This window comes from Schistocerca serialis, chromosome 2, assembly GCF_023864345.2.
Source record: "Schistocerca serialis cubense isolate TAMUIC-IGC-003099 chromosome 2, iqSchSeri2.2, whole genome shotgun sequence".
NCBI lineage: Eukaryota > Metazoa > Arthropoda > Insecta > Orthoptera > Acrididae > Schistocerca > Schistocerca serialis.
Window position 1 is genome coordinate 277,543,306 of NC_064639.1, and position 12,612 is coordinate 277,555,917.

General features: G+C 43.0%; 1 protein-coding gene across 1 annotated transcript in view; it reads left to right on the forward strand.

Moving 5' to 3' along the window:
• LOC126457038 (hemolymph lipopolysaccharide-binding protein-like) overlaps positions 1–11,778 on the forward strand; it is a 50,320-nt gene extending 38,542 nt beyond the window's left edge. The window contains exons 4-6 of the mRNA XM_050093026.1: positions 2,512–2,637; positions 2,910–3,164; positions 9,816–11,778. Of these exons, the coding sequence (XP_049948983.1) occupies positions 2,512–2,637; positions 2,910–3,164; positions 9,816–9,988 (554 nt within the window). The 3' untranslated portion in view covers positions 9,989–11,778. The remainder of the gene's footprint in view (positions 1–2,511; positions 2,638–2,909; positions 3,165–9,815) is intronic.
• The last annotated feature ends 834 nt before the right edge of the window (positions 11,779–12,612 follow it).

Here is a 12,612-nt window from a genome sequence, read left to right on the forward strand (position 1 = left end):
CTAAAGTAATTATGCTCTAGAATAAGTGAAAGTATGTTTTGTCTGACAATGTCGAACTTAAGTAATATAAAAAAGAACAGCAAGAAGTACTGCAGGTTTATTCTATGCAATTTCATTGAGGCTATGTCTATCTCCGTATATTTAGAAGAAGGTCCTCGTTCTAAATTAACCGAGCACATGCAATAAAATCTGTTCACACCGTCTCTTGGTATTTGTAATGTTTGTATGTGCTCTACACTTGGCCTGAGTCTTGTGGAATGAGTACCTTGCAGGCGATATTCTCACGACAAAGAGTCACCTACATGCCTCGTGTCATATTAATGAAGATATATCGAATACAGTCGGCTTCTACTGGAACTGATTAACTTTCGCAACTGTACTGTAGATGACGATAACCTTTATCTTTCAGATAGACATTCTGAAAAGCTTCTGACAGTGTTGCAGTGTAGTCTATGCTGAGAAATGATTGTTAAGGAAAAAATCGATGTGATGCGCCGTTTCCGACTTAATTAGCACTTATGGTAGCCAGTCAGGCCGACAGGTGCGCAAGTTCAACAGCCCCATCAGAGACGGTATCGCCAAATATGTTCTTCGCTTAGTGTCCTAAAACCGAAAATGTGAGAGATACACAAACTGCACGTGGTTCAATAGTATGGATCGAACCCGAGCCAAAGGCTGAGTAGTCTCGTGCACTATCATCTAGGCTGTGAGATCAACTGTCGTTAATTGACTCAGAGCCAGCAAAAGTTTAGAAATTTTTCTTTAACAGTTATTATCAGCGAAACGTATCCTGCTACACCATTACAAGCTTTTCAGACCTTTTCTGACCACCCTGTGTATTAACCATCGCACCGCAAATTTGATTTGCATTACCTTGCACCTCACACTGGGGTCCACTGGAGCCCAGTAAAATATTATCATACATCATGTGTTCCAAGCTCATTAACACATACATTGGACTGTCTTACGTATATATGATGTTGTAAATAACTATGTAGTTACCTGTAGTGATTTTCTTATTATTACAAGAATGAGTAACATATGGTATTTATAAAATGTGCATAGTATTATTAATAAATGATATTTTGTATTACTTTATGTTTAGTTGTCTCATATTTGAATGTGTATAATGGAATAGAATGTCTTACTTCACTTTATTTAGTTATTACAATTAGTACCATACGGTATTTATAAATTTGGTAAGTGTTACACTTCAGCACTATGCTGAGTATAAGGTTTTATATATATTTTTTATTACATGAGCCTGACTTGAATGTGTAAAGTAATATAGTGTAATGTAATATAGTGGATTATTTGATTTTTACGGAATATTTTGGCATTAAAGGCAAATTGTGTTTTACTGTCATTTTTAGAACGTAAAAATGGTATTTCAGGTTTATTTTTTCTTACAGTTGCCAACATTGTCAAACCAAAGTTTTCAATCATTGTCTGACAAAGTGGAATGGACGAAAATCAGTTGTCAACTTCAGGTTCCTATTAGTGCCATGGATCGGTTCTAATAACTTTCTCACATAATGTATGGAATAGCGTTTAGTATGTAATAAGTCTCGGAATCATTCAGCATCAAAATCTTAATTCCATATTTGTCCGGTTTTGAAGATATGTATATTCTGAATGGGCATTTGCCACGGAAGCCCATTAGCTGCCCGTCTATTGTATAGTATAAGAAAGGGGTGTGTAGGGATTTGCAGTTGTCAATAAATTTAGTCCAGATGTCCTGAATGAGTGCAAATTTGTCTTCTTGTTTTCTTTCATGCAGGTTGCTTTGTCATCGAATCTTAAACAACTAGTCAAAAACTGAAATAGCCTTTGTGACATTGTAGCGCAAAACAGGGCATTTTCAAAGTTCTTCTAAATTTGTGTGACCAGCCATGTTTTCGCCACAAAGTTACAAGAGTCCAATTGCAGCTCTTAGCTCTACAATATTATTGTAGTGTTATGGTAACTTTCCAGGTTTCAGGTTGAAGAACTTTTGCGAGTAATTTCGTCGTTCTCGTAAGTGACAATCATGTCTGGCATTTCTTCTGTCACTAATGACTGACTTGCTTTAATTGGACTAGAAATAAAACATGCTTGACCCCTTGGTCCTGGGAAGTGAGTAGCTAAATTTCTGGATTTAGTCCTTTCTCTCTTAGATGGTGTGGTTGAAGACGACTTATAGCCATTCTCACCTAGAAAGATTTTTGAAATGAAGGAACTACCATGACTATCATCATCGTCTTCTCCACTCTCTTCTGCACCTGATGATTCCTGTATTTCGACCGAATCAGGATTTTCATCGGAATCTAGACCTCCAAATTAATGTTTTCCTGGTCTAACCCATCCAAAAGTGCAGTATATACTGTATATCGTCATCTGTTATAAGTCTTTAACTCAATGTCGCTGAAAAATAAAATAAAATAATATAGGGCTAATACTGAAAAGAAACAGTTATAAGTTACACACAGTATATGTTTCAAAACTGTGTATTTATCAAGCTATTATTTTCAGTGTGCATAAATGAACTAAACGGAACGCACATTAGTGTAATCAAGACCCCTACGGACGTTCAACAACCTTTACAGCCTGACACTACCGCAACAACAATGCCAATGTTCGAGTTAATCTCGCATACATGTAAGCAGTGTTACCAACCTAATATGCACTAAGTTTCAATATATTGTAGCCAACATACTCTTTGTAATACACAAAAAGTAATACACAGTTAGTTTAATTAGCCACATCCCAGAGTCATTCGATAGCAACAGTCTTTGGCCTACCTATAAGAGTACACACGATTTTTACAGGACGGTCTGTACTAACCTATTGTTGACATATCTTTGTATGATTAGCGTTATTTTCCCTATTGTATCATGAACCTAATGTGTCATTTGATTTATCACGGACAGCACCCCCTCCCCGTGTTGGTGCCGACTACAAATTCTTTCGAAATGTTGGATACTATAAGCTGCACACTGAGAAAATGAACTGGGAAAATGCTCGGAGAACATGCGCAAAGGAAGGTGCGCACCTCGCCATTGTGAACTCTGTGGCGGAAGAAAATGCTATACGCGAAGTAATGAGAGCACACTCGTCAGATAACTTCGCTGCTTTCATCGGTTTCCACGATATCTTCAAGGAAGGGGAATACGTCACTGTCTTGGGTGAGTATCACTATTATGTAAGTAACATATTTAGATTGGCTGGAAAGAATCGTATTTCAATCCTTCAACATGAAAGAAAAACGGAACTCACAGAACAAATCAGTCAGTATTTCGTGTGTAATTTCTGAAGAGATGCCCAGTATTTGAGAGAAGTTTCGACTCTCTCTTTCCACCGCATTCCATCTTTTGCTGATAGTACTTGCAGTAAGTAACTGTATGACGTTAACAGCAGGAGTGATCATTTAGGGTTGATGTCCTGTTGACGACTTCAGATGTGGTTCGTACAGGATGAGGAAACATCCAAATATCAGGAGTTCTAATTTTCTCTTTCATCAAACAGGACGATCAGAAACAGGCTGAAATGCTCGTAATGCTATTACAAGGTAATCTGTGCTGAGATGGGATTGTTAAGAAAAAAATTCGGTACATGGCACCATTTCCTAATTAATTGCTACTGAAGTTAGCCAACCAGGCCTCTGCGCGCCCAGATTCAAGCGGCCCGCCAGGTGCAGTTAGTGTCACTTGTTCTCGAAGCTTAGGTGAGAGCGCTAATTTTTTTCTGAGTAATTATTTCTTAACACGGCCTACACTGAAACACCCTTACAAAGCTGTTCAGTGCGTTTCTGATCACCCAATAAAAATCGCAACACCAAAAAATAGTTACTGTAGAGTAATGATATTTCGAAAATACGTCTGGATGACATATCTATGTGGTTAACATAGAATAACATAGAAAAAAATTGGTTACTGCAAGCGTGAGACAAGCTATAGCAATTGTGATATGCTGGTACCTTAGTATCCGGTGCAATCGCCATAATGTTGAATGCCTGCATTGTATTGTACAGGTGCCGGATGTCAGTTCTATGCCTTTTGCGTTTGGTCGGTCAATGCAGGGAAAGTTTGCTGTTTATGGAAGATGCTGGAATTGTCATCCGATGACGTCCAATACGTACTCGACTGGATACAGATCCGTGATCGACAAGATCAAGGCGACACGTCGACACTCTGTACAGAATGGAATGCCGGCACTATCCTGTCGGAAAACACTCCCTAGAATAATATTCATGAAAGACTGGACGACAGTTCGAATCACCAGTCTAACGTACAAATTTGCTGTCGGGGTGCAAGGAAAAACCACGAGAGGGCTCTTGCTATCGTATGAAATCCCACTCTAGACATTAACTCCATGTGGATGTTCATTCTGCGATAATGCAGAAAGACTTGACAGAAACGTGTCCAAGTGTATAATTGCTGTCAGCGGTGGATACGACAATGTACTGTCGCAAAAGGACCGGTATCCAGGCGGCCACGTGGCACCGTCGAAAGGGAAGACCATCGTGTTGTGCGTATGGCTTTGGCAGCAGAAATTAGTGTAGCAGTTGGCCCCAAAGTGACACACCGAACTTTTACAAATCGCTTAATTCAAGGACAGCTACGAGCCAGACGCCCTGTAGCGCACATTCCACTGGCACGACACCACCACCATTTCCGAAATCAGTGGTGTCAAGAAAGAGCTATGTGAATGCAGTGTGGAGGTCTACTGTGTTTAATGAGGAAGCTGGTTTTGCCTCGGAGCCAGAATATAAGGCGGCACTGCTTGCCTGTGAATAATTGCAGCCCAAATGTTAACTGAAAATCATTCCTGAAAATGGTTGACAGCCGTAGCCCGAGGATTTTCACGAGGTCATATATGGGAATTGAGACTATTGAACATTCCTTGGCTTTTGAAAGTCAATTCATCAGTCCACAGAACAATGTTTGTGATTGGGGGAATTAGTATTCTTTGCTGCAAAGTCGTCCCGAATTGGAAAACCAGCTGGTACAAAGTCCTGTAACTTACTCAGCTTGTACGGATGAGGATGATCGTCACACAGAGTTCTCATAACCCTGCTAGAACTAACATTTAGAGCATGAGCAACGGAGGTACAAAGATTGAATTTTTGTTGTCGGACATTTGATGTACTCGTTTATCGAAATCATGACTGTGTGTACTCCATGGTCGACGTCGACCAGAGAAATCTCTTTCAGTGTGCCCCTTTCACGGAGAAGATGATCCACAGCCCCAAATGGCCTCTGATTTGGTATTCGTCTGTTTGGATAACGTTCTGCGTATAAACGCCGTGTTCTTTCCATAGTTCCTGCTGCTCCAAAGGCCAAGTGCATGTCTGCAGGTACATTCCACACAAAAGATTCCATGTCCTGCGCATAGCAACACAGTGTTTTTACATTTGTAAGTGCATACTGTTGTTCCATAAAACACTATCTTACCTTTGGTAGTACAGCAACTGTTTACGAATTGCGTTGAGGTGGAAACGAAGAACACATTGGACAGCACATTGCATGAACATAGCAACGAGTGAGGACTAGTACAAAATTTCTTCGTTGGGGCGCAGTTACGAATGAAAACAATTCGAACTTCACTTCAGACAAGCGTTGCTCTGGATAATATTTCTATATTAGAGCTAAAATATTCGTAAGGATTACCTTACCAACCAGTTCCTCCAGTCCGTATGGTAGATAATATCACAGTGGAGTATTCAGCCTACCAAGCAGGTTGATCACAATTAAATCACTGAAATATGTAGTTCATGAAGAACTATTTCGTTTCATTTTTCGTAATACACTCCTGGAAATTGAAATAAGAACACCGTGAGTTCATTGTCCCGGGAAGGGGAAACTTTATTGACACATTCCTGGGGTCAGATGCATCACATGATCACACTGACAGAACCACAGGCACATAGACACAGGCAACAGAGCATGCACAATGTCGGCACTAGTACAGTGTATATCCACCTTTCGCAGCAATGCAGGCTGCTATTCTCCCATGGAGACGATCGTAGAGATGCTGGATTTAGTCCTGTGGAACGGCTTGCCATGCCATTTCCACCTGGCGCCTCAGTTGGACCAGCGTTCGTGCTGGACGTGCAGACCGCGTGAGACGACGCTTCATCCAGTCCCAAACATGCTCAATGGGGGACAGATCCGGAGATCTTGCTGTCCAGGGTAGTTGACTTACACCTTCTAGAGCACGTTGGGTGGCACGGGATACATGCGGACGTGCATTGTCCTGTTGGAACAGCAAGTTCCCTTGCCGGTCTAGGAATGGTAGAACGATGGGTTCGATGACGGTTTGGATGTACCGTGCACTATTCAGTGTCCCCTCGACGATCACCAGTGGTGTACGACCAGTGTAGGAGATCGCTCCCCACACCATGATGCCGGGTGTTGGCCCTGTGTGCCTCGGTCGTATGCAGTCCTGATTGTGGCGCTCACCCGCACGGCGCCAAACACGCATACGACCATCATTGGCCCCAAGACAGAAGCGACTCTCATCGCTGAAGACGACACGTCTCCATTCGTCCCTCCATTCACGCCTGTCGCGACACCACTGGAGGCGGGCTGCACGATGTTGGGGCGTGAGCGGAAGACGGCCTAACGGTGTGCGGAACCGTAGCCCAGCTTCATGGAGACGGTTGCGAATGGTCCTCGCCGATACCCCAGGAGCAACAGTGTCCCTAATTTGCTGGGAAGTGGCGGTGCGGTCTCCTACGGCACTGCGTAGGATCCTACGGTCTTGGCGTGCATCCGTGCGTCGCTGCGGTCCGGTCCCAGGTCGACGGGCACGTGCACCTTCCGCCGACCACTGGCGACAACATCGATGTACTGTGGAGACCTCACGCCCCACGTGTTGAGCAATTCGGCGGTACGTCCACCCGGCCTCCCGCATGCCCACTATATGCCCTCGCTCAAAGTCCGTCAACTGCACATACGGTTCACGTCCACGCTGTCGCGGCATGCTACCAGTGTTAAAGACTGCGATGGAGCTCCGTATGCCACGGCAAACTGGCTGACACTGACGGCGGCGGTGCACAAATGCTGCGCAGCTAGCGCCATTCGACGGCCAACACCGCGGTTCCTGGTGTGTCCGCTGTGCCGTGCGTGTGATCATTGCTTGTACAGCCCTCTCGCAGTGTCCGGAGCAAGTATGGTGGGTCTGACACACCGGTGTCAATGTGTTCTTTTTTCCTTTTCCAGGAGTGTATATCTACGACAAGTGTGTTACAATCACATTTTCGTAGTACATCTTCAACCAGTGCGTCATAATATGTCTATAAGATGTAGGTTAGAATTTCATTTACTACTACCAATACACCTTTTCCAAACGATGATTTTCTCTACTGTGTACAAACTTTAGGGACTGATCGATGAGAGGATACGGGGCAAAGGAGGACAAATGAACTTATGTCCGGAAATGCATGGTTCCCATGCTAGAGACAATTTATACAATAATACACCGTTACAGAGTTTGTGGCCTAATACGCGCTGTACCATGCAGCCACAGATATACTATGTGTTGATAATGGTTTCCATGTGCCTCAACGCATGTGTGTACGCGCCGTAGCATGTTCTGTCTCACACATTCATATCGGCCTGGCTGCACACGAACAGTGTCAAAGGCAGCGTGAATACGCTGCTCCACTGTCTCCACATCTGGAAAGGGCTCTGCATCCACGATACTTCTGAGTCGGCCCCATGACGAAATCGCAAGGGTTGAGATCCGGCGAACGAGTAGGCCATGGAACCGGGTCTCATCGTCCAATTTGTCGGCCGGAGTGGCCGAGCGGTTCTAGGCGCTACAGTCTGGAACCGCGTCACCGCTACGGTCGCAGGTTCGAATCCTTCCTCGGGCATGGATGTGTGGTTCAAATGGCTCTGAGCACTATGGGACTTAACAGCTGCGGTCATCAGTCCCCTAGAACTTAGAACTACTTAAACCTAACTAACCTAAGGACATCACACACATCCATGCCCGAGGCAGGATTCGAACCTGCGACCTTAACAGTCGCGCGGTTCCGGACTGCGCGCCTAGAACTGCGAGACCACCGCGGCCGGCGGCATGGATGTGTGTGATGTCCTCAGGTTAGTTAGGTTTAAGTAGCGATGCTGATGATACGCTGTCACCATACCATGGGGTTCTGCATACTATCGCATTGATAATCGTTATGAAAGTTTAAGATGCCACTGAACGTAAATGTGGCGTCATCTATGAATAGAGTTAAGTGCCATAGTGCTCAGAGCTATTTTCAACCCTCGTCCAATCCACCGACGAGGAAAGACTCTACTGAAATGCGTCTAGATGTTAATGGTGAAGTAGGCTGGAGCACTCTCATTTAGCAGCCACATAACTCTTTGAATTATCACTGGCCTTATTCCGGCAAGGAGAAGCAAAATCACCCTCAAGAAACGCTGATAGTTCCGGCCTGTTATGCGTCGGGGGAAGAATACTAGTCCCAAAATATGGTTGCCAATTTCCCTGCCCACTGTTTCCAGCGTCAGCGATGCTGATGATATGCTGTCACCATACCATGGGGCTCTGCATACTATCGCATTGATAATCGTTATGAAAGTTTAAGATGCCACTGAACTCTATGAATAGAGTAGATGATACCAACCCCGAAATCGTGGTTGTGTGGTGAAGGAACCAGTGACAAAACTGCTCCCGATGTGGAAAGTCGGTAATACGCCCTGCACACGCTGTGTAAACACTGGCCGAACACAGCATCAAGAAGAGAGCGCTCAGCCTAGAGAGAAGAGAGGACGTGAGGACCGAGCAATCATCAGAGAGGCACTGAGAGCCGCGGATTCGTGATTAGTATCGACGCAAAGTGCAGCTTGTGTGTCAGTGACCATAAGGAACCATTGTGTACAATGCTGTATCAAATCCACTACAAGTTGAGTTAGCAAGAGAAGTGAATCGGACGCAACATTACCAATTACCATGACAGGAGAGGGCACTCGGGCGTGACGTATGAGATACAGTACGACCCTCTAGGAGGAAACGATGCACACTGTAACTGTGGCTGAATTGTACAGCGTGTATTAGACCGCTGTCTCTACAACAAAGTATGATTGAATAAATGGTCTCTTGCATGCAAACAAAGCTTTTCTGAACTTAAGTTCATTAGACCTTTTTTGTTCCGTATCCTCTCATCCATCAATCCCTAGAATTTGTACACGATGGGAAAAATCACCATCTACACGTGCAACATATGGGCTACAATTTCAGTACACTACATGAACATCACATGTAGGTTACAATTTCAGTTTACTTCTTTCCTATGAGTAAAGTATGTACGTTATAATTTCAGCACGTTACATGTACAGTCGGTGGGACATCTCTAAATCCCCCACTCCCCCCGCACCTTCAGCGTACACCCATTGTCGTCCAAGTCCCGTGAACTTCTGACATTTAACCATGTCCTGAAACTGAGCCACGCGAGTGAGTAAACTTCTAGGACATGACGTGCCTGTGGGCCTCTGAATCGCATTTCAGCTGCTAGCACGTTACACTTTTTTTATGGCTGCATTAGCATGAAAATGAGTGATTCAGTAGGAAGCAGTTTGGGTCACTTCACATTTGATATTCAGTTGTAAGAACTCAATAAAAATTTGAAACTTCGACTTTGGTTCTGCAAAAGGACCGGAAGATGACGTGGGGAACTTGGATTATCATAAATGAGTGCCATTTTTTCGAGCCTGCAAAACGTATTTAGCCTAGGAATAAGGGTTTTTGCTCACTGCGCAAATTTAACATTTATTCCAATAATAAATTGTACGTGTCTGAAATGATTGTTTCCTATGCTTCAGGTGAACCTCTGAAATCGAGTGGCCGCGTAAGGTGGGCAAAGGGGGAGCCCAATAACTGGATGTTCCCCGGTTCTCCGGAAGGCGAGGACTGCGGGAATATTTACGCGGACGGAACCATCAACGACTGCAGGTGCATCCTGGAGATGCCATTTGTGTGCGAACACAGTCTCTAATGCTTGTCGGGGCTGACTCTTTTGTATCCTGCAGTTAGCTGTGAATTGCTGAAACTTCAACACCTGCGCTTGGTTGCAAATTATGAAAGAAACAAACTGCGCATCAGCTTCTTCTGCCAATAGGAAGATGTTACAAAGCAAAACATAAAATAAAAATCATTTCTTTTTCTGTTAGCGCTGATTATTCGTACAAGGAGCCAATGAGAATGTTCCTAAGAGTTGCATTTATTATACTGCCATTTGTATCAAAATTTTTCACGTTTAAATTAACGCTAGAGTGTATTTACCTTCCGTGCGAAATGAAAATTGTTATTGCCGTGTTTATTCTTTAAACTTAAGAACGTCGAATCACAGGCAAATTTATATTTTTAAAACGGTCAGTTCTGAGGGAGAGCTTGCAGCAACTAGTTTTTATTCATATTCATTCTACTGACCAGTACAATTAACCCTTTAAGCGACCATACAGGAAAGCTTTCGCACGAACTCTAGGTTTCGTTCATTGGCAACAATTATGCATGTCCATTACAAGAAACACACGCAATTTGAAAGATGTGAGCAGACACCGGTTTTGAGACGATTTATTGCAGTATTCAGATAGTAAAGTGGAAGGCCACTATTTGATCATGCCCTTTGCGGAACACTTCATGGAAAAAGATGTATGGAAAAGGCAAAAATGTAAACTTTGGCGGGCGATGGATGAATGAGCGACGCTGCACTGCAATTTCGGAATCTCTGTCTGACCATGATGTAAAGTTACTAAAATCATGCTTGTCATGCACAGACGAACTGCGAGAGAATTCCGGATCGGTGCTCCTTACATAGTCTCTCAGTATTTGCCGCTTGCTATTCGAACAAAGCTATAGCCATCACCCTCGCCCATTGTTGCGCACTTCATCTCTCGTACTTGAATCCGTGGTAGACGTCTTAGAGTGTGAGTGAGTGAGCATCGCTTTCGAAGAGAAGCGAGGACTCCGCCTATTGTTGACAACCACAAACAGCGGTTGCGTCACCACAGAAACACTTAGTCTATACAGATGGATAATAAGCCGTGATGACCCAAATTTTTAGGAAGATGGCCACCAAAAGCGTTGTATTAGTGTTGGATCTGTCCGTGGACTTCGGTTTCTTCGCAATGTACAGGTGAGCAGAAGTGAAGGCCTCCAATACGAAACTGCACTTATTGAGGGTGACCACTACTGGAAAGTGGTAATTCATATCACATTTCTGAAGTGAAATAGTTGCTCTTATCGAATTTAACAACAGTTTTACTGATACCGGTCATTATTAATATTATTTTCCATATTTCTGCTATGATTCCGTCTTCGCCGAGAGACTTGTTGTTCTTCAAAGAGTTGATTATTTCCTTTACTTCTTTAACAGATGGTGTTTCTGAATCAGAACTGGATGGGGGATTCTAAAAATCTAATGTTCTATCTGAGGCTCTCAGCTGAGAAGTGAGTGAACATACTTAGATAAAATTTGGCAGTTATTTCTCGTGTTGGTTTTCAGTGATCTGTCAGGACGGCGAAAGCACAGATTAGGTGGTTGTTACCAGTCATTATTTATTCCCACAACGTGTTGAAACCTCCATCACCAGATGAATTTATGTGGCCTGATATGACTTTTATGTGTAGTTTTACGACTCTGGAGTACCCTGTGTCACTGTGCAACAGAGAAAAACGAGCAGTGTTTCTGAACGTTGCTCAAAGTTTTGTGATTGTCTTTGACTGAAAGGATGAACAAAACATAAATGTTAAAGTAAAATAAAAATACATCCAGTGCTAACAGAATCTTTTCCCCTGTTGTGTTAGATGAAATACATGATCACGCTTTGTGAACACTGAAGGGAGCCAATATGGTGTCTAGAAAATACTAAGTTCAAAGAACATACAGGAAAAAATACCATTTCAAAGTCTCAAAGCTTAATGCTGATCTTAGATTGTGTAGTGCGTAAATGAAAATAAATGTAAATGCAAATGCCTTCAGTGGTAACAGACCCATTTCTGTCAGCTTTACGTAACTTTATACTTTCTGCACATTTATGCAATCTTGATGACATGTTAGATATATTAAGTGTAAATATAATGTTTCCAACTGTGTAAAAATTGAATATCAATCATAATTTACATGCTGTAGCTATGTTACATTGTGTGTATGTGTATGTGTATGTGTGTGTGTGTGTGTGTGTGTGTGTGTGTGTGTGTGTGTGTGTGTGTGTGTGATTTGGAGGGCGAGATTGAATTCCAGAATTTGCTGTACATCAAAGACGAAAATATTAGCCGGTAAGGCAAATCGGAGCTGAACTTTTGGACCAATATGTCTAAAAAAAATAAGAATTTCCGTTTGTGTTTGACTATCCGTTTATGAGTTTAAGGGAATTCTATTTATGGCATATTCAACGCTTTCAGTCTGTCTGCCGTAGGCCACGAACATTTTTTTCAGAATTTTTTACGTAATTATCATTCTTTGGCCACAGCAGGATATTCGAGAATGAACCTTTGTTGAGATAACCACTTTTCAGGCAAATGTCAGATAAGTTCTTGGTGGGATCGAGGAGGCAACGGCTTTGCCGAAGTGGATACGGCGGTTCCCGTCAGATCACCGAAGTTTACCGTTATCGGGCG